We start from the raw sequence: 22117 nt of genomic DNA, 5'->3' as shown, positions 1-22117 counted from the left end.
TCTGTTCTGTTGAAATTTTCATTCCCAAAGACTCATCTCTTTGGAGAAAATTCAAGCTATGTGAAGACATTTCAAATTTCAGTCCCTGCATTGTTGGCATAGATAATAATAGATCCAAGTAACAGGGCCAGAGGATGGACTAGTTCATGGTAAGGCAACTAATCAAGAAGTCTCAGTCGGAGTTAACACAGAAAGCTTTTGGTGGTATCCCTTAAGTGAACCTGAAGCCAGCAAAGAGGCTGTAGCACCAAAGGGTGGGTGCAGGCATGGGGTGGGGCTCTTAGTGTGTTCAGGGCAAAGGCAGCCAGCAGAGACTGAGCCCACATGTATCAGCAGGTGCTCAGGTTTGTATCAGGTATAAAGAAAAAAAAAATCTATGGAAAGAAAGTCAGGCCCTGTGGACAGGCTGTGCACATAAGTCCTATCTTGGTCTGATCCCACCCTAGCTCTGCCCTGCGGATCTGCTGGTCCCCTTGTTATTACCCTCCCATGAATGTAACATCCTATCTTGATGTGCTGCTCCTTCTTCCTGGTTTGGCCACTGGACTTGAGACCTAGACATGCTACTAGCCAAAAGCCCAGATTCAAAGCTCTGTGTTTCCCCACAGTAAGGTGAAACAGAGATCACTTTGTAAAAACTACTGTAAACCATTTGAAGGAAGAAATGTATGCCATGACACTGTCTCTATCATGTAGTTTTTAATTTTCACATTCTCAATGGGTATCAAGTGATATGTAATCTCTTCATTCCTAGGAATTAAAAAATGGATTTGTTGGACCAAAATTAAAGAAGAAATATAAGAACACTGAAAATAAACCTAGTTGGAATGTTAACCTTAGAAAGTTTCCAGGTATGATGTGATAGCATGAAGATAAGGTTCACTGTTTATTCTAAACCCACCAAACTGGTTCACGGCATGTTCACTGCATGTTCTCTTACTTGCAGAAGTGTTGGAATAAGAAACACTAGAATAGGAAAGTAGGCTGTAATTTGAATTCTAGTGCTGTCCTAGCTAACTAGCCTAAAGCCATGAAGGATAACCAAGCAGTCCAACAGTGTTATATTTATTGATTCATTTCATTGAGGGGACCACACACCATGGAATCATGGTGTGTCTTATCAAGCAAGGGAAAAGATAAAAGTTGAAGGGTTTGGGGAAAGAGAGAAGTTTGGTTGAAATTGAAATGAAAGAAGAGGTCTGGGGATATGGCTCAGTGGTAGAGCACTTGCCTAGCATATTCAAGGCCCTGGATTGTATTCCCAGTGCCTCAAAAATTAATATATAAATAGTTTTACAAAATAAATGAAAGCAGAGTTTTAATAGGTTCAAAGCAGAGCTAACTATGTGGGAACTGGAGCATCACGTGTGCACTGAAGTTCTGTTACTTTATATAGATACACATGGAACATTATGATCAGAGACCCTACTATGCAGCTCAGCACAAGGATTAGAAACTGAGACTTCTTCTCTCTGTGACTTAAATTCTCCTGGCAAGAGTCGATATTTCGATATTTGTTCTTACTGATACAGTTTGAAAGAGAAGAATTTCTGATAATCTATGATTTTTGAGGACAATTTTTCCTCAACAAGTGAGCAGTAGATTACTTCAAGAGGAAGCTGTTATGACATTTCTCAGCTGCAATATATGTCCTTGGGAGAACTAAAGTAACCACCTAGCCTTGCAATTGGATTGATCTGTCTGTTTTCCTAAGATGATGTGGGATGTTATAGAATGTAACAAGGAAGATAAATTTTCTCAGTCTGGGCTTATTTTTCCTTTCTCAGTTCTTATTCACTGAGTTGGGGAGGGTGTCTCCTTATATAATTGTTACTTCTAGGGAGAGAATGTGATGACAGTGGTCCCTTATTTAAAAGCTTTCTAACTACACAGACATTTGCATGATTTAACATAATTACAGATGCTCACAGAACAATGTTTTTAATATAATTGCAGACCTTGAGATAGATGAGAGAACTGACCCTAAAACTCTGAAAGATCTTCGCTTCTCAGAAAGCCCATTAGAAATCCCAGCTTACCATGAAGGATCATGTTCTAGACCACCCACTCAACAGTCCCAGGTAACTTTTAAGGAAAATCCATACCTCCCATGTTTTTAATGCTTCCCATGAACTATTTTAAGGCAGCTTTTCCCAGCCTTTTGACCATGTGCCAGTGTTGGCAATACTGTGTTGCACAAGAAAAGTCTCTATATATTCATTCATAGGGCTGTCATTGTATTGGGGTTGTGGGCAAATAGATAATAATCAAGTAATTAATCACACAAAAAATGTTAAACAGTAGTAAGAGTCACAAACAAGACAAGCAGGATAATGAGGTAGATCAATGATTCTCAACTTAAGTGGGGTCACCAGACCAGCAGCATCAATATCACATGGGAGCTTATTTGAAATGCATATTCTCAGGCCCTGCTGAATCAGAGACTCTGGGTCTGACCACAGTGATCTGCATTTTATTTAACCCTCCTTTTAATGCACCCTCAAGTTAGAGAGGCCCTGAGATTGAGAATGTCTGTGAAGGAAGAACAAGTGTTGTTTAAATTGGGAGAGGGGCTTCCTTGAAGAGGTGACATTTGAATTGGACTTTAGAGATGAACTTTCAGAAGCCGGCAACATAAAGATCTTGGGGGAAAGCATTCAACAACAGTCAAAATGAGGACAGCAAAGTGAGGGATCTCAAGGAAGCTGGTGTGGATGAAGCTTGATGAGCAAGGTAGGAGATGACGGGGGAGGTGGGCTGGGAGCAGAGTGCCTAGACCTGTGGTTCTCAGATATGGCTGTAACATCAGATTCACTTAAGGTGTTTCAGACTAATCCTGGGACCTAATCTTGAAAATTTGGGTTGGTTTGTTGTTTGGCATGGTTTGTTTTTAAAATGCATTGTCAAGTGATTCTAATGTGCAAACATGATTGAAAATCACAAATGTAGTCCCATTGTAAAGAATTGGGATTTTATTCTAATTGTAAGGAGAATATATATGGAGCATAAGACATAATTCCATTTATATTTTAAAGTTCCTCTTGTGCCAGAGATTAGACTATAGAAGACAACAAGGGGAACATCATTTCCAAGGTGTTTGCTCCAGGCAAGAGATGATGGTATCTTGGACAAAGGTTGTAGACATAATGAGGACAGGAGTTCATAGGCATCTAAACAGGTTTGACTGAGGGATTAGATAAATGGGATGAGAGAAAGGGAGGAACCAAGAATGACTCACAAGATTTTGGCCTGAGCATCTAGAGATGATAGTACCATTAAATGAGATGGGCAAGATGAGAGAAGAGCAAGTGTTCAAGAGCTCATTGGATATTCAAGTGAGAGTGTTGAACATATTATTGTATATGTAAGTTCAAACTCAGCCAAGAAGTCAGGAATGAAGATATACATTTGGAAATTTCATATATAGATGGTATTTAGAGCTGAATCTGAATGAGATCTCTTGCTAAGGGTATACAGAGGATGAAGAGAAGGTAGCACAAGACAAAATCCTCAACTTAGATGCTATGCAGGGAAGGAGGAGTATGGAAGCCAAGTGAGGGAAGAGTTTCAAGGAGAAAGCAGGGGACATCTATGTCATCCGTTGCTGAGACTTCAGCCTACCCAAGCAGAGAGAATTGCTCATTGAACTTGGCAAGATGGAAGTAATTTAAGATCCTAATAAAAGTCATATTAATACATTGTCACTACTATAACACAAGAAAGATACACATATACTAATTGCCTACTATTATTATAGTATTTTGATTTTTCAATGTTTATAAAATTCATTTTAGACTTTTTTGGCATCTAAGGTCAAGCCAGGAGCTCTTATTGTCTTTCTCCTATTTGAGCCCCAAGTAGAATATACCAGGAGTTACATTTCTATCTAAACACAACTGTTTCTGGTTTACCTATGATTCCAAGGCTGCTCATACTTACCATTAAGTACAAAAGAGGCAAAAAAAAAAAAACAACCTAGTTCCCAAATCTGATTGCACATCAGAATCACCCGGAGGAAATGTAACTATATGTGTAAATTCTCAGCTACCACTTCCTGAAAATCTCCTGAGGAGTTTTAGTCCATAAACCTGAGATGAAGTCCACATTTGACTTTGATGATTAGTCTAGTCAAAATCCCTGGCCAAGAAAGCCACACCTTGGTATTTATCCTAAAGGATTAAGGTCATCATACCACAGCAATATATTCAGTGTATCCATGTTTATAGCAGCACAAGCCACAGTAGCTAAACTATGGGACCAGCTAGATATCCATCAACGAATGAATGGATAAAGAAAATGTGGGGGGATAGGAAGGGCAGCAGAATAGAATAGATAATATGATTGATGTATGTACATTCCATGTATGTATTATATATCAAAATATATTCTGCTGTCATGTATGACTAAAAAAATAAAAATAAATCATATGGTTAAAATAAATAAATAAATAAAAGTTAACTTAAAAAAAGAAAATGTGGTATATATATACAATGGAGTTTTATTCAGCCATAAAGAAAAATGAAATTATGTCAATGCAAGAAAATGGATGGAAATAAAGACCATAATGTTAAACAAAATAAATCATACCAGAAGGTCAAGGGACATATGTTTTCTTTCATATGCAGAAGTTAGAGAGGAAAAACAAAAAGAAAGGGGAAACAGATTTAATGAAAACCAAAGGGAGATCAGTAGAGGACAGGGACCAAGAGGTGGAAGGTGGGGGGGGGGAGTGCTGGGGAGTGATATTGGCCCAATTATATTGTTATATCCTGTGCATGTACTAATAAATAATAACAAATCCCATCATTATATACAACTATTACGCACCAATAAAAAATGTGGTATATATACACAATAGAGTTTTATTCAGCCATAAAGGAAAAAATGAATACAGTTTTTCAGTTCTAAAATCATGTCTGTTTATAGTAAATTCAGGTATCTTTTACTGTAAACTTTCATTTTTAATGAAATATACATATCTAATTATGAATAGCATTTTGAATAATTTTTAAATGTTAGATACTGGAGTGATAATTACTTAGGACCTTTCACATCATGGTTTAAATAGATGAATGCTTCAGCATTCATTATGCAACAAATGTTAAAATAAAATTTTCCATTAATTTTACTATTCCATAGCCTTTACCAGGTTATATTGACTATATACCTTTATGAATCTATATTCTTAATTTTAGTCTCCTGGTTTTGCACACATAACTGGCCAGAAAAGTCTGACAAGAACAGAGATCATGAGGATTCAAAGAGAGACAGACTTCCTCAAGTATGTATCACATTCTCTACTGTCTTTAAGCCCACCATAATACATTGTGTCAATGTGTTTTCCTACCCATCTCTTTCTTTTTTGTTTCCCTCCTTCCTTTCTTTATTATAGTACTGGGGGTTGAACCCAGGGGCGCTTTCCACTAAGTTACATCTATACCTAGCCCTTTTTAAAATTTTTAAATTTTGATAAAGAGTCTTACTAAGCTGCAGAGGCTGGCCTTGAACTTGCAATACTTCTGCCTTAGCCTCCCAAGTCACTGGAATTACAGGTGTGTGCCTCCACACCTGGCTTGGCCATAGCTTTTTAAATTAATTTGAATAGCTTTTAAAAGGATTGATTGGCTTAAGACAAACTGCATATATTTAAAGAGTTCAATTGATATGTATATGCATATATATATGTATATGTAAATGTATCCTGTATATATATAATATACATCTTCTTATATACAGGATATATGAACATTTTTTACAGGATATATGAAATCATATATATATATATATATATATATATATATATATATATATATATATATTCTGTATATATGAAACTATCACAGTAGTCAAGAAAATGAGCAAATTCATCACCTCCAAAAGTTTCTGACATTGTACCTTTTCATCCTTCCTCATTCCCAGGTAAATATTGATCTGCTTCTTGTCACCATATCTTAGTTTGCATTTGATTTCATATACATGTGGAGTAATTTAGTATGTACTCTTTTTTTTTTTTTTGCAGGGGGTGTGTTCAGGTTTCTTTGACCAGCATAACTATTTTGAGATTCATTCATGTTTTTTTCTTGTGTCAAACATCTGTGCTTTTCATTGCTGAGTTGTTATGTTTATTATTGAGTTTCCATGCTATGGATAAGCCAGTTTGTTTATCCATTTACTTATTGAGAGTTATGTGTGTAATTTCTAGATATGAACATTTTACACATAAAGTTGATATGAACATTTTATACAAATCATTGCATACATATATACTTTCATTTCCCTTCAGGTAAATATCTTGAAGGGGAATGACTCGGTTACATAATAGGTATATATTTTACTTTGTAAGAAACTATTCAATTGTTTTCTGTACTAGTTGTATATTTTTATATTATCACCAGCAGTGTTTGAGAATTCCAATTTCCCACATTTTTATTATTTTTCTTTTGGTACTGGGGATTGAACCCAGGGGTGTGTTTAACCACTGAGCCTCATCTCCAGCCCTTTTTATTTTTTATTTTGAGACAAGGCTTCGCTAAATTGCTCAAGACCTCACTAAGTTGCTAAGGCTGACTTTACATTTATGTTCCTCCTGCCTCAGCCTCCTAAATTGCTGGGATTACAGGCATGTGCCAACGCTACCAGCCAGTTTCACGACATTCTTTCAAAAACTTTTATTTCTATTTTTGATCATTCTACTGAGATTGTAATAGTATCTCATTGTGGTTTTAATTTTTATTTTGCTGGTTACTACTTGTATTGTGTTTATTTGCCATCCATAAATCTTCTTTGGTAAATTGTCTTATCCAACTTTTGTAAAAAAAAAAAAAAATGGGTTATATATCTTTTTATTGTAGAGTTGTACATGTTTCCCTTTTTCAGATATATAGTTTGCAAATATTTTCTCCCAGTCTTTGGCTTTTCATTTCAATGAAATTCAAATTATCTGTTTTTGTTTTATACTTCATTCTTAGTTTGTTATATTTAAGAGATCTTTTCTAAACCATGCACTAAGATTTTCTCCTAATTCTTTTCTAGAAGTTTTATAGTGTTAGATCTTATACTTAGTACTTTAATGTATTTTAATTAATTTGCATATGATTGAGGTTCATAGTTTTGTATATGGATATTTAATTATTGCAGCTCATTTTCTTGAAAAAAATTATATTTCTTCAGTGATTAGTTTTAGAATATTTGAAAATCAATTTTTGATAATTATGTGAATCCAGTTTTGAACTCTATTCTGTTCCACTGATGTTTCTCTCTTTATATTTTGGTCCGAGGATTGAACCCAGAGTTTCTCTACCACTGGACTACATTCCCCCACTCTTTTTAAGTTTTGTTTTAAGACAGCGTCTTGCTAAGTTGCCCAGGCTGGCCTTAAACTACAGGTTTCCACTCTGTGGCCACTTTGTAATAAAATGATCTGGAGAAGAATTTTCTTCCTAGGATTTGTCCCATAGTTGCTAAGAGTGGTCTGCTTGTGTTTTGTTTCGTTTTTAAAACTGTTTGAATACATTTAGATTTTCACCAATCTTCTTAAAGTGGATCAATCTTCACATGTCCAGTCAGGAACCTGTTTTGTTACAGGTGTGCCCACTGTCTGGCTCCCCGCCCATCTGATCCCTTTGCTCGCTTCTGTCAAGAGTGTGGTGCTCCTGTCCCTCCCATATTTGGCTATCGTCTTCCACCTCCAGAAGGAGCGCAGGTGAGCAGCAAAAATTCTTAAAAACATCTCTTATTGGTTTATGTGATCTTTATTTGCAGCAGTAAGACAGTGCCTGTATACATGAATCACAAACATTAAAACTTGTTGAAAGAATGTCTGGCAGATTAATCTATTACTATCTAGATTCCAACTTAAGAATGCAGTGAGATTTCTTTCCAATGGCTTGCAAAAGTACAGGCACAGAGGAGATTGAAATCTTATTGTTTTAATGAGGCATACATGGATAAATAAATGTTTCCTATCTACTTGCTATTTCTGCTTATAACCTGGGTACAACAAGGGAATATATTCTTTAAAACAAATGGAAAAAAAGTACTAATTACTTTATAGCTCTCTATCTATAGATCCATAAGATGCATTGTTCTGTCCAAAGATTGACTTAGATTGATCAGTATATTTGAATTTTAAGACTTTGGCTGATTAAGTGTAGGTAATAATTACTATTATCCTACCACTAGTTTTGTAGTTAGAAGAGATGCTTCACCTGCTAACAATCAAAACCTTCACCTCTTAATATTGTTTTCATTAAACTGGGGCTTAGAACATAAATAGAAAGATTTGTGATGTTGAGTGAGAAATGTCTATGTTTAGAAAATATATAAAGGGATTAAAGATAGTCATTTAAAAGGTACTGATTTCAATGAACTCAGAATCCAGAATTTTAGAATTGAGTTATGACCTCAAGCAAGGAGTCAGGTACTAAATGGATATCATTTTTTTGGGGGGGGGAGTACAAGAAATTGAACTCAGGGGCACTTAACCAGCCCTATTTTGTATTTTATTTAGAGTGAGAGTCACTGAGTTGTTTAGTCCCTCACTTTTGCTGAGGCTGGCTTTGAACTTGTGACCCTCCTGCCTCAGCCTCCCGAGCCGCTGGGATTACAGGTGTGCACCACCATGCCCAGCTACTAAAATGGGTATCTTTTTAAAACCTTCCTCCAATTTATTGTTCAAGATTGTTGTAAAAGTTAATTTAATATATTTTGAACTCCTTGAGAATTCCTTGAATAAGATAATACAGAAAATAAAACATGAACAGATCCCATTAGTTTGAATTTTCTGTTTTTATCAGTTAGTACAATGTCAAGGTTATTTCCTTTTGCCAAGAGAAAGATTTTCAGAATGTTCTTTGTCTTTGCAGGGAGAAAATGTTATTAGATGTTAAAAATATTTTTAATGAATCATAAAACATCCATGTTGCTCCCCAAATTATATTTATATTGGTACAATAACAGTCTATCTTATATAAATAGCTTTGTAATTTAACCTAACAATAATTTATTGAGTACTTACTGTGTCCTGCTCTCCACTGGTCTTCTTGGACTCAAAGGTGTAGGCCTGTACAGCCCTCTGTTAGGCATTTCTCCTTTGCCAGCTGGCTGGATGTTAGTTTTTGTCAAAAAAGGAATTCTGCAATTCCTTTTTTGCTTTCTCTTTGCTTCTGTGGTGCTCAACTAAGTGGCAGAACACCCAGCTGTGCTGAATTCTATGAATTTTTAAAAAAAATTTTTAGTTGTAGTTGGATACAATACCTTTATTTTATTTGTTTATTTTTATGTGGTACTGAGAATCAAACCCAGCACCTTGCACATGCTAGGTGAGTGCTCTACTGCTGAGCCACAACCCAGTCCCAAATTCTGTGAATTTTGATGGTATCACATGGATAACTTCTCAGTGAGTTCCACCAGTACCCCAACCAGCTTCCCAGATAGTCTCTCAGGCACCCCAGTGGACAGCTCCCCAGTAAGTTTGAGCAGCATCCCAGTATGTTTTCTTTCATTAGAAAGAACCCAGTGGGTAGCTTTTTCTTGCCCATCCTGATTAGTATCACTTCAGCAAACTGATCAGACATCTGCTGGAACAGACATACCCCATTCAGTGAAATCCAATTTCACCCTTAAAGGTGGGGTGAAGTGAGTGCCTCTTCTTTATTTGATCCTCCTCAGATTCTCTGCCTTAGCCATACAGATAGTGGCTCCTCCCTATGTTTGGTATTCCTATATCATATGGAGTCTGCTCTGCCCATTAAAAGTTAATCCCCTGTTGCTGGTTAATAAATTATTTATATTAATTTTCCCTTGTTCAAATAACTGGGTAGATTCTGTCTTCTGACTGTATTATGACTGTTACAGAATTGGTGATGGGTCCCAGGAAATAAACCTGTGAAGAAGGAATTTTGAAAATGGTTTGTTCTTGTCCTTTGCTTGAGAGCAGGGCTGAGCTCTTTGTCAATGATAAATAGGATTCTGGTAATCTCTTGCATGAATTGGCATCAAAGTTAATCAAGCTATCACCAGTGGCTGATTATAATGAAGTTCCAATTGCAGCAAGTATTCTGAGTGGCCAAGTAACTGCAGTACTTTGTTTTGGAGGGGGAGGTTACTGGGGATTGAACCCAGAGGCTCTTTACCACTGAGCTACATCCCCAGTCCATTTATATTTTATTTGAGACAGGATCTCACTAAGTTGCTTAGGGCCACACCAAGTTGCTGAAGCTGGCCTCAAACTTGAAATCCTCTTGCATTAGCCTCCTGAGTAGCTGAGATTACAGGCTTACACCATTGTGCCTGCCAGTAGCTGTTGTACTTGACTGCTGTGGCAGTAACAATGGCTACAAGGATTGTGGCACAGGATGTGTTCTCCTGAGTCCAGGAACATTCACAGAAAGAAAATGACGAACTCAGGACCTTTAATTCAGAGTCTGAGAAATAGAGAGTTCCCATAACACCCTATTCTTTTCTCCATGAAAAAAAAAATCTATTTCTTGTAGCCCAAAGCTTATATTTAAACAATCAAACATTTAACTGTCTATTTTGGCTTCACCTTATCACTAATTTCCTGTGTGAAAGTTAGGGCATTAATTAGGAAAAAATGGAACCCTGAAATGTGGCTATTAGGTTAGACCCAGAAGAAACTGACAAACTTAAACTCTTGTAACATTGGGTCTGCTTGTCTGTAGCTGGAACCTGCCCGCTGGTCTGAGGGTACTAGCCTTCCTTTTCATGAAATTTTTGTGACAACCATACTTGGGGTAGATGCTTTGATGGGGGATGTCCATTCTCTCTAAGACTCACTACAACGACCTGCAGCATTACTAAGGTCCTACTCCAGCAATATGATCCAGGAGAAAATAGCTTACACACAAAAAGAGAAGTAAGATTTTGCTAATATATATTTGCAGAATCTTGTAGAACAGGTGGGAGTAGATTTTAAGTGAAGATAGAATATAATACTAAAATAGGCCGAATTCTTTGATATCTGTACACTTTGGGTTTAAATGGGCTAGCTAACACAGCTGGAGTGACTAATAGGCTGCTTGGTTGACTAAAACCTAGACTTAGTAATAACCTATGTTTAACAGCATAGAGGTACCAGAAGTTAATTTTCTCATACCAGAGTTAATTTCTCTATAGGCTGGAAATCCAAGATCAAGATTTCAGCATGGTTAGTTTCTCTTGAGGCCTCTCTCCTTGACTTGCACATGGGCACTTTGCCACTATGTCCTCACATGGCCTTTCCTCTGTGCACACATCCCTGTTGTCTCTTCTTTAATTATGAATTTTAGAGGAGCACAGTTCAGTCTATAATACCCAACAACATGTGCAGGAGGGTATCCAAAGACTTAGGAAAATAAAATAAAATTTTATTATGTGGGCCTGTACCCCACAACTCTTAATTGTATTTTAAAAGGAGGTACAGTAGACACTTCTATCGGTATGATCTTGAGAGGTACATTAGTGAGAGGAGCACCTATATTTCTTTTTTTCCCTACGTTTTTTTATTATGCATTATAGTTGTGTATAATGATGGGATTTGTTGTGACGTATTTGTACATGCACACAATATAACAATATAATTTTGTCCCATATCACTCCCCAGTACTTTTCCCTTCCTCAGCCCCTGCTTTTTTTTTTTTTTTTTTTTTTTTTTGTACCAGTGATTGAACCCAAGGGTGCTTAACACTGAGCCACATCCCCAGCCCTTTTTATTTTTCATTTTGAGACAGGGTCTCACTATGTTCCAAAGTCCTCACTAAGTTGCTGAGCCTGGCTTTGAACTCTTGATCTTCCTGCCTCAGCCTCTGGAGTTGCTGGGATTATAGGCATGTGCCAATATACCCAGGAGCACCTGCATTCTTTTTGTGTGTGTGTGTGTGTGTGTGTGTGTGTGTGTGGTGCTGGGGATTGAAACAAAGCATGCTAGGCAAACACTCTACAAACTGAGCTATACCCCCAGCCCCAGCACCTGCATTCCTAAAAAGTTCTGTGGCTTCTTTCTTTTGTAGGCCAGATATGATCATGGAGGATACTGCCATTTTGATGGGCTCCCTGATCTTAGTGGGGCTACTTGGATTCCAGAGCAGCAGAGGTCAAATGCCAGAAGCTAATTGCCAAATACAAGGACAGTAGTGCTGCTTCAGTAATCAGAATCTCACTGATCCTGGTCTTCCTAGGAATGAAATAGCTGAGTAGCCTACTGATGTATTCCTTGGCCCATGTAATTGAACAACCAGCAGATCTTGTAACCCCAAATTAACACGAGTCACTACATTGGACCACCCAAGTTTCTCACCTAGTTTACAGACATAAGTCAGGTTTACCAATCCAGAGTCTGTTGACTGAAGAGGAGACCAGCTCTCCTTAGAAAAAGACTGCAGCTTGGCATGTACATATCATAAATCTTCCTTGAAGTCTTTCCCAAAAGGACTGGTGGCTTTCAGTAGAGTCACTATACTTTGGGGGAAAAGTAATACCAAAACCACTGAGGGATTGCTAGCTACTGACTATGATTTCAAGCTGATTCTTGGAGATCTAAAGCATTGCTAAGATCTTCCAGTAAAAGTTGAGATGTCAGGTGCTCAGGTGATTGATGGAGCTTTACCTCGAGTCTGACTCATAGTTTTTGCTTCATGTATTTGGGGGGCTTGTTATGTTTGTGCTATAATCTGAATGTTTGTGTTCCTCCAAATTCATATGTTGAAATCCTTAACCCCCTAGGTAATAGTGTTATGAGGTAGGGCATTTTGGAGTTAAGTTAGATCATGATGGTGGACTCCTTATGAATGGTATTAGTGCCCTTTAAAAGAGACCCCAGGAAGACTGTTTGCCCTTCCATGTGAGGATATAGCTAGAAAGTGCCTCTAAGGCAGAGAGTAGCACCTAGATCTTGGATTTCTCAGTCTCTAAACCTGTGAGAAATTTCAGTTGTTTTTAAGTCACTTAATTTATTATTATAGCAACTTGAATGAACTAAAACAGTTCATAAACACTTTAAAGTGTTATATATTCCTGATTTGTTGACCTTTTCATTCACAAAATATTTCTCCTTGACTTTAGAAGTATTAAGTCCTTTATTCTCTGATACTTATGCAACCCCTCCAGCTTTCCTATGCTTACTGTTGGTATTGAATATCTATCTATATACATACATATGTGTGTAATTATATATATATAAAATGACAAGATGTCTATGTCACCTGTACATATTGAATATATAGAATTGAGGTTAAGCCACGTCCTCAGCCCTTTTTTATATTTCATTTAGAGAAAGGGTTTCACTGAGTTGCTAAGTGCCTCATTAATCTGCTGAGGCTGGTTTGGATATCATGATCCTCCTGCCTCAGCCTCTCAAGTTGCTGGAATTACAGGCATGCACTATCGTGCCTGGCCCCAGTACTTTTTGTTTTTTGTTTTGAGACAGGGTCTTGCTAAGTTGCTTAGGGACTCACTATGTTGCTGAGGCTGGCTTTGAACTTGTGATCCTCCTGCTTTAGTCTCTGGAGCCACTGGGATTACAGGCGTGTGCCTCCATGCCCAGTCAGATCTTACTTTTTTGTCCATTCTGATAACCTTTGCCATTTGGATGTGGTTTAGTCTGGTCCCATTTAAGTACACTTTGATGTGGTAGAATTTACATTTGTTGTTTGTTTCCTTTTTTAAAATATTTTTTAAATGTCAGTGGACCTTTCTTTTATTCATTTATTTATTTGCAGCATGACAACATGCTAGGCAAGTGCTCTACCACTGAGCCATGACTCCAGCCCATGTTGTTTATTTTCTGTTTATATATTTCATTCCTTTGCTCTCCCTTTATTGCTTTCTTTTGTGGTAAATGTTTTTAATGTGCCACTTTAATTCCTCTGTTTATTTTTTAAAACTATTTTTAAAATTATCTGGTGCTTTAGGGATTATAATATGGACCTTAATTTATCACAGTCTATTTTAGAATATCTTAACTTAATTTCAATAAAATATAGAAATTTCCCTTCAATATATCTACTTTTCTTCTCCTTCTCTTTATCTATTTTTACATGTTTTAACTTAAAAATACAGTATTATAGAATCTTATGTCATTTAAAGGAGATAAGAAAAATTATCTTTGGAGTTATTGGTATTTACCCCTATATTTATTATATCTTGTTCTTTCATTTCTTTCTGTGAACTCAGGCTATCACTTATTTCTTCATCTCTTATTTCTCTTAAGATATATCTGCTAGCAATTTCTCTCTGTTTTTTGTCTGAGAAACCTTATTTTTCCTTAATTTTTGAAGGATAGTTTTTCTGGGTATAGAATTCTTATTTGGCAGTCATTTTACCTTCTAGCTCTTTGAGTATGTCATTATACTACTTTCTGGCCTCTACTGTTTTTTATTTACATGATAGTCTTTCTCTTGCTGCTTTTAAATTTTTATCTTTGTCTTTAATACTCAACAATTTGATTATAATTGTGTCTAAATGTGGATCTTTTGTGTGTATCTTTTTGAGTTTATTTGATCTGTAGATTAGTATTTTTCTTCCAGTGTGGAAACTTTTAGCCATTAGTTTTTCAACTAATGTGTGTTTCTTTCCTTTCCATTACATGCATGTTGTTATACTTGAGGTTGTTTCATGGGGTTTTTTTGTGATCTACTGATTTTTTTCAGTGTTTTTTCTCCTTGATTGAATAATTGAACTATATGCAAAGTTACTGGTTGTTTCCTCTGTTATCTCTGGTCTTCTAAATCCCTCTAGAGATGTTTTTATTCTAGACATTTTACTTTTCAACTTAAGGTTTTGATTTAATTATTTTTTAAATTTATAGCTATTGAGATTCAATATTCATCAGATCTTATTATCACCCTTTCTTTAATTTTATAAACATGATTTCCTTTAGTTCTTTGAACAATTTTTTAATAAAAACTGCTTTGAGAAAGACAAAAAATAAATAAATAAATAGATAAAAACTGCTTTGAAATTTTGTCTGTGGCCAAAAAAACAGCAGAACACTCTGAGGAAGACAGAAGCCTGTCTGCTTTTCCCACCTCAGAGATTCCAAAATGCTGTATAATTCCAGGATGCTGTATGATCAGGGGAGGCTGGGGCAGATGCAGACAGGCTCTGTAGGCCACACAGAGAACACACCCAGATTTGAGCTTGGAAACACTCAGTGGGGCCCTAAGCAACTAGTGAGACCCTATCTCAAAATTAAAAAAAAAAAAAAGAGCTAGAGGTGTGGCTCAGTGGTAGAGGGCCTCTGGATTCAAACCCCAGTACCACAGGGCAGGGAGGGGGTGGTTTAAGGATGTCATTCATTGGTAGAGCACTAGAACACTTGCCTTGAGTGAACAAGTCCCTGGGTTCAGTCCCCAGAACACCCCCCCACACACACACACACACACACAAAGCAGGGAAAAAACTGAGAATTATTAAGCCTAAAATTCTGCTTTTTAGACTAGTATTTGGGGAAAAAATCTTTGTCTGCTAAATCTAGCATCTGAGGACCCACAGATATAATTTCTCTTAACTCTTTTTACCCTTAGTATGGGGCACACGTTCTTGTTTTTTTCTTGAGTAGTGAACATTTTAGATAATATACTATAACAATTCTGATTTCTTACTTTTTTCCCTGCAGGGAGTTGTTTTTTGTTTACTTCGATTAAATCTTTAATGTCTCTCTTCTTCAAAGTTTAGTTACTGATATCAGGATTTCTTTTCTTTCTTTCTTTTTTTTTTCTCTCTCTTTTGTTTAGATATTTAAACCTGGAGTTATCTTGGGTATCTTAATGTTCAGCTGAAGATTGACCAGAAATTTTGCTCAAGCACTTCAAGGCAATAAGGCTTCCACTCTAAGCTGATAGATCTGTGTGGGGGCTGGGTAGACTATTAAACATCATACTGTTTTCAAGTTTGCCTAAGCTTTGACTTTATACTGAGCTCTCTTGCCTCTCCATATGCAGTCTCCATTGGCTAGGGATACGTGGGTGGCTTGGGCCCACTTTGGCTTACGCAGAACAAGTGCATAGGCATGAGTCATGGAAAGATACATGGAGAATTTATCATGAATGACATCCTGCAACTCCCTGTTAAACCCTTGGCCAATTCCCAGTCTTACCACAAACAGGACCATGATCTCAGACCAGGTCCTCCCTGTTTGCTTGCCTCTGAGATTTTCATCTTAAGGATGCTCCAAATCAAGTGATCCCTGTCCATCAGCAGCCACAAAACTGTTGGTTTTTACAACCTGCCTTGTGGTGAAGCTATCACCAGATAGAGCTGGGAAGGAAGGGACAAGCCCCACTCCGCCCTGCCAGAACGTCACAGACTAGTATATTGTTAGCTGAATTTCAGTCATTTCCAGGAACTTTTCATTTTTTGCCTACCTTTGGTTGACTGGCAGAGTGCTGACATGGCTGGTTTTTTACAGCTTTATTTGATTTTGTAATTACTTTTTGGGGAGAGAATTTATTGACCTCCCACTCCATCATGCTGTAAGTTAGCGTTCTAGCATATTTGTATGTATTTCTCTTTTCTACAACAAACATGTTTTTATTCTTAATAGGAATAAAATAATATAAAGGTAGTTATTTTAAATACCTTTAAAAAGGCAAATTAAACCTTACATTCTAAGATCTATTCATACCTTAAGTTGTTGTATCCCAAGCAAACCTGATTTTTCCTTTGTGCAGATGGGCTTATGTGCAGAATGTGGAAGCCTGGTCCCCATGAACACGCCCATCTGTGTGGTGTGTGAGGCCCCTCTTGCTCCACAGCTGTGGCCACAGGCAAGCCTCCACTTGAAGGTAATGAAATATGATTTTGAAAAAACCCAAATGAAATACATAGAAAGTGACCTTTGAACAATTAGGATTTTCTTCACCTGGTGGAGTGGGCCAACAAATAAAAGCTAACATTTGTTGAAAAAAATTCATTCAAATTTTGGGTAAATATGCTGCCCAAAAGATAACTTATAATAGGATCTATAACATTAAAAAAAATAACTTAGACTGCACATTTTTCAAATATCCTAGACTTTGAGTACAATACTCAAAGTGAGTGTAAGGGACATAAAGGTTACTTCCCTTGAGACAGAAAAGTATATTGAATGCATGATAATAAGTATATATTTAAGAGAAATAAAATGAAGATTATAGCAGAGCCTCCAAGATGTTTCTAATATCTATTCTCTTTCTTCCATATTAATAGAATCTTTAGTTTATCACAAGGATCAGAAATATAGGAATGTATTCCCTGAACATCGATTTGAAGGCCAAATTTCAGCATAACTAGCAGTTTTTCCCCTGAGATATTTAAACTTTAACATTGCACATTATTTGGCTTATACTCTTGCCCTTAAGTGGCTTCATGCTTTTCTTTGCTCTATTTAATTTGCTCTATTATATATAAACAAAGAATGCTTATAACTAGTCACATGGAAAAAAAAGTTACATATCATCATATAAAATTTTTAAAAATTTGACAAATGATGAAAACTTTTTGGTAGGATGGTTGAACATACAACTGTATCTTTTTTAATTTACAATTCCATTTACCTCCTCTGTAATCCCAAAGAAACATCAATAGAGGATGAAATATATTTAATTAAGGGATAAAAAAAGCAGGAATTTTTAGAAATAAAGGAAATACATGGACTTAATTGTACAATAAGAAATATAATGTTTCTAAAATGGGCTTATAGATTCTAGGTGTGCAAAATGTATTAAAGGAAAAGCTAAGTCCACTTCTTGTTCTGCCTCCAAGCTTCCTTCACTGTGAAAATTTCAGTAGTATCCCAGGATATGTAAAACTTCAGAAATTAGATTTTGAAGAACTGGTTGGGCCAAAGTCAGATAGATGAAAATTTACTAAGTGCTTTGGTAGGTAATTATTTTCACCCTTAAACTTCAGAAGCTACCATGGGGAGCTACCAAACGCTTCTCGAAACCCATCTTTAGGCTTCATATACATGAGATAAAGAAATAAGCTCTCTCTTGTTTAAGCCACTGTTATTTTTGGAATTTTTGTTAATCAAAGCAGAGCCTACTCTTGTTAATATGTTTTCTCAGGATGTTTGGAGATGTCTTTCCAAACTCCTTGGAATATTCAAAACAGGAGGAATAGGTGTCACCTACAGCCTGCATGGGGAGGAAATAAGCAACCCTCAGAGTTGTGGGCTAGCTGGAAATAAAAGTCTGAAAAAGTAATATTAAGAAATAAACTCAGGGCTGGGGTTGTGGCTCAGCAGTAGAGTGCTCGCCTAACACAGGTGGGATGCTGGGTTCGATCCTCAGCATCACATAAAAATAAAATAAAGGTATTGTGCCAACTACAACTAAAACAAAATATTTTAAAAAAAGAAACACAAAAGATGAGAAATATATTTTTTTTTCAAAGTGAGGGCTTGATGGGTAGAATAGACCTGTTTCAACAGATGGGTCTGATCCTAAAAAAGAGAAAAGCCCATGAATGCCTTATTTATAGTGAAACACACCAAAGAAATTTATCGTGAGGAGGGCTTCTTCAGGGTAAACAAGAAGCTGGGGAAATTGGCCCAGTTGGAGACTTATCACTTGCGTAGTTGTTATTCCTCTTCCAGGCAGCTGGACCCTCAAGGCTATTTAAGTACACTGGTATCTCTTTTACCCAAGGCAAGCAGTCATTTAAATTCAAAGCTATTGAACTCATAAATTCTTTGCCAGGCATGGATTGGGCCCCATTAACAGTGAGCACCTGCAAATGGGTGTGTCTTTCTACACCTTTACATGGAAAGATTCCAGATGGGGCAATCAAGCTGTCCAAGGCTATGGAGTTCAAAGCAATAATTTTTTTGCCACTCCTGACAAATAGGGATGTTTGTTGTCAACTAAATTAAATATGTATCACATTTCTTCCACCTTTAAAATCTGTAGTTCTAAGGAGAGAAATAGTAGAAATAGATTGGACTGGACAGTGGATAAGGGGGGTGGATAGAAAGGACAATAGAATTAATTGGTTATAACCATGTATTAATTGGTCATAACCTTGTATTTGTATACATGACCAGGGTAACTCCATACTACATATGACCACAAGAGTGGAAACCTAATAGAACAAGTTATACTTTATGTATATATATTCTGCCAAAATACATTCTACTATCATATGTAACTAAAAATAAAAATAATAAGTAAATAATAAAACCTGTAGTTCTTCATTCTAGGAAGGAAAAGAGATGTAAAGGTGTAAGTAATTTTTCTTTCAATTTGTTGTAAGTCCTTTATTGAGAGTAAACATAGGACTGCTATATTGATTAGTAGCATTAAATCCAGGGGTGTTCCCTTTATTAAAGGGCAATTTCTGAAAGGGATGGCCACTTGCATGTTATTTCTATTCCATTGGTGGTCCAAAGTTGGCATATACCTTATAATAAAGAATGTAAGATATAAGAATTCAAAGGAGAACTTAGAAAATCAAGCCTGCTTGACTTCAATGTCACTTTTTCTAAGGGAATTATTGACTTTGAAATTATTGAGTAAACTAGCTTCACATTAACTAAATATTCCTAAAATTTGGTACAGCTTCCATAAAGGGATGTTTCAAACATTAATTTTCAAAAATCATGGGAAATAATGATTGAGGGTATCATTATTTACTACTGACTCTAGAAGTGAGACTCTTGTGATCATTTCTTTTTTAAAAAAATTTTTATTGTTGGTTGTTCAAAACATTACATAGTTCTTGACATATCATATTTCACACTTTGATTCAAGTGGGTTATGAACTCCCATTTTTACCCCGTATACAGATTGCAGAATCACATCGGTTACACATCCACTGATTTACATATTGCCATACTAGTGTCTGTTGTATTCTGCTGGTATTTGTTTTCCCCTAGAGTTTAGTTTATTTTAGCACTAGGATGTGTGTGTGTGTGTGTGTGTGTGTGTGTGTGTGTGTGTATGTGTGTGTGTGTCTGAGGTTTGAACCTAGGGGCAGTCTACCAGTAAGCTTTTTGTTTTTTATTTTGAGGCAGGGTCTCACTGTGTTGTTGAGGCTAGCCTCAAACTTGCAATCCTCCAGCCTTAGCCTCCCGAATAGCTGGGATTGTAGGTGTGTACCATCATGCCTGGCTTATTTTAGCATTACATTTTTATGATCATAGGATATATTCAAAAGTGTATATATTGCTTAATTTTGTTTCTTTCAGTGAACATTTGAATACTTCTTGGCATCCCCCCTTCTACTTTTTTATTTGGAAACTTGACTATATAAACAGTATACTTCATTTCATAAGAATTCATAGAGTTGTATGAGCCTAAGGAAGTCTCTGGAAACCTGTATTTGGGTCCTTGAACAGGTTGTATTGGGGGAATGGTTCTAAAGACAGAGTGAGGTCTCTAGACCAGTCCTCCATTGATCATATGGCATTTGGGCCTTGTGCCAAACAGCTGGTATCCTTCACCATTTTGTGGCCATAAACCTTCCCTTAGCTTCATCTGGTTTCTCTTTGTTCTACCATGTACTTCTACCATGATCTCTCAGGTGCTGAGCAGCTTTTAAAGACTTCTTTTGATTTGTCTTTTTCTTAGACCATTGTGTTGGTTTCTGCATACTGTAGTCACCAGGCTTTCACCCTGAGACTCACTGCCTCCTGCCTAGATCCAGTGACCTGGGCCCCTGTGTACCATGGTAGTCATGGTGGCTACAGGACAGAGAAGAAAAATTCATTAATTCTATCAGGGTCAGAGCAAGGGGTGGTTTCAAAAAGAAGATGTCATCTGACTGGATATTGTGGGGAGCATAAGAGTTTGCCAGATTAAAAAGTGGTGAGACAAGCGGTGGCTCATGTGTGAGCATGTGGAAGACTGGTAGGGGACAAGGGCTGTTCCAGGCATGTAAAGTCTGCAATGCCCTACTAGTTCATTTCCAACATACTGCCCCATTTTATTGTGTCAATTAAAGCTTATCATTTGGGTATTTGAAAATTGTTCTCAACTTCCAACTCTTTTATAAAAAAGTTTTATCCCATTGACTAAGCTGGGTCTATTAAATTGGTTAAAACCATTCAACTAGATGATATGTTGCAACTGCTGTGGAAGAAATGGAAAATGCAGGTATTGACTTTTTTTTTTAAGTCATCAATCATAGCTATTTAGCATCCTTGTTAAGGCCATGATGGTGGCCTTTGATGGTGGCCTCAATTCCAAATCATTCCTATGAACATCTATGATTCTATGGATACAGTGGTTGTGATATAAAATTATTTTTATGTGATTGTGGATCATAGTCACTGCTCTGAATGGAAGTGAGCTATGGCATAGAGTCAAACGCCATCACAAAAACCAAGATACCATTTAGTAGATCCAGTTCAGTAAGGTAGACCACCACCTTGAGAGATTCTTTGTAGTATCTCAGAATGGAGAAGATGGAGGGCAGTATGGGCATTTATTACTGGGAATTGATGACTTTGTTTTCCATATTTTTAATTGGTGCATTATAATTATACATAATGGTTGGACTTGTTACATATTCATACACGCACACAATGTAACAGTAAAAGGAATGGGTGAACTTAAAGAAGGTTTGCAAGAGTGAGCCCAAGTGTGAATTGTGGACTATGAGCGATAATGATGTGTCAGTATAGGTTCATGGGTTGTAACAAATGTACCACTGTGATGCCTATGTTGACAGAAAGGCTGAGTGTGTGTGGGGACAAATGTATGTAAGAACTGTAATGTCTGCTAAGTTTTACTGTAACCTAAAACTTCTCTTAAAAATAAGGTTTATTAATGAAAATTTTACAATAGAGGTTTTGCAAGGCAGGACTAAGATTGGGCAGAGTGTAGACTGGGCAAAGCTGTGATATACAAGTTTTGGTTTGTGGACCCTCCAAGATGGTATCTTGAAGTAAGATTCTGGACTTGGTAAGTAAATAACTTTAGTTGGATTAGTCTTCTCTTCTTAGAGGAAGTATCTCCTGCAGCAAACAATAAAATCATTTTTGTTCTATTTCAGTACTTTTAAACACCAGAACAAAAAAAAATTGTCTCACTCCTTAATGATTTTCACTAGATCATGTCTGAGTTGACACCTTCAGGCATTTTGTAGCCTAAATCTTACAGAAAAACCCTGACAATTGCAGATTATTCTATGGCAACTT

General features: G+C 36.7%; 1 protein-coding gene across 1 annotated transcript in view; it reads left to right on the top strand.

The window, feature by feature from the left end:
- Window positions 1–22117, top strand: part of DZANK1 (double zinc ribbon and ankyrin repeat domains 1) — a 75987-nt gene that overhangs the window by 14132 nt on the left and 39738 nt on the right. The window contains exons 5-9 of the mRNA XM_081289869.1: window positions 755–851; window positions 1957–2081; window positions 5196–5281; window positions 7585–7702; window positions 16668–16781. Coding sequence (XP_081145995.1) covers window positions 755–851; window positions 1957–2081; window positions 5196–5281; window positions 7585–7702; window positions 16668–16781 — 540 coding nt within the window. The remainder of the gene's footprint in view (window positions 1–754; window positions 852–1956; window positions 2082–5195; window positions 5282–7584; window positions 7703–16667; window positions 16782–22117) is intronic.

The sequence above is a fragment of the Spermophilus citellus genome (assembly GCF_964194105.1).
Source record: "Spermophilus citellus genome assembly, chromosome: 4".
NCBI lineage: Eukaryota > Metazoa > Chordata > Mammalia > Rodentia > Sciuridae > Spermophilus > Spermophilus citellus.
The sequence above is the reverse complement of the archived record's forward strand: the minus strand, read 5'-3'. Positions and strand labels throughout refer to the sequence as shown.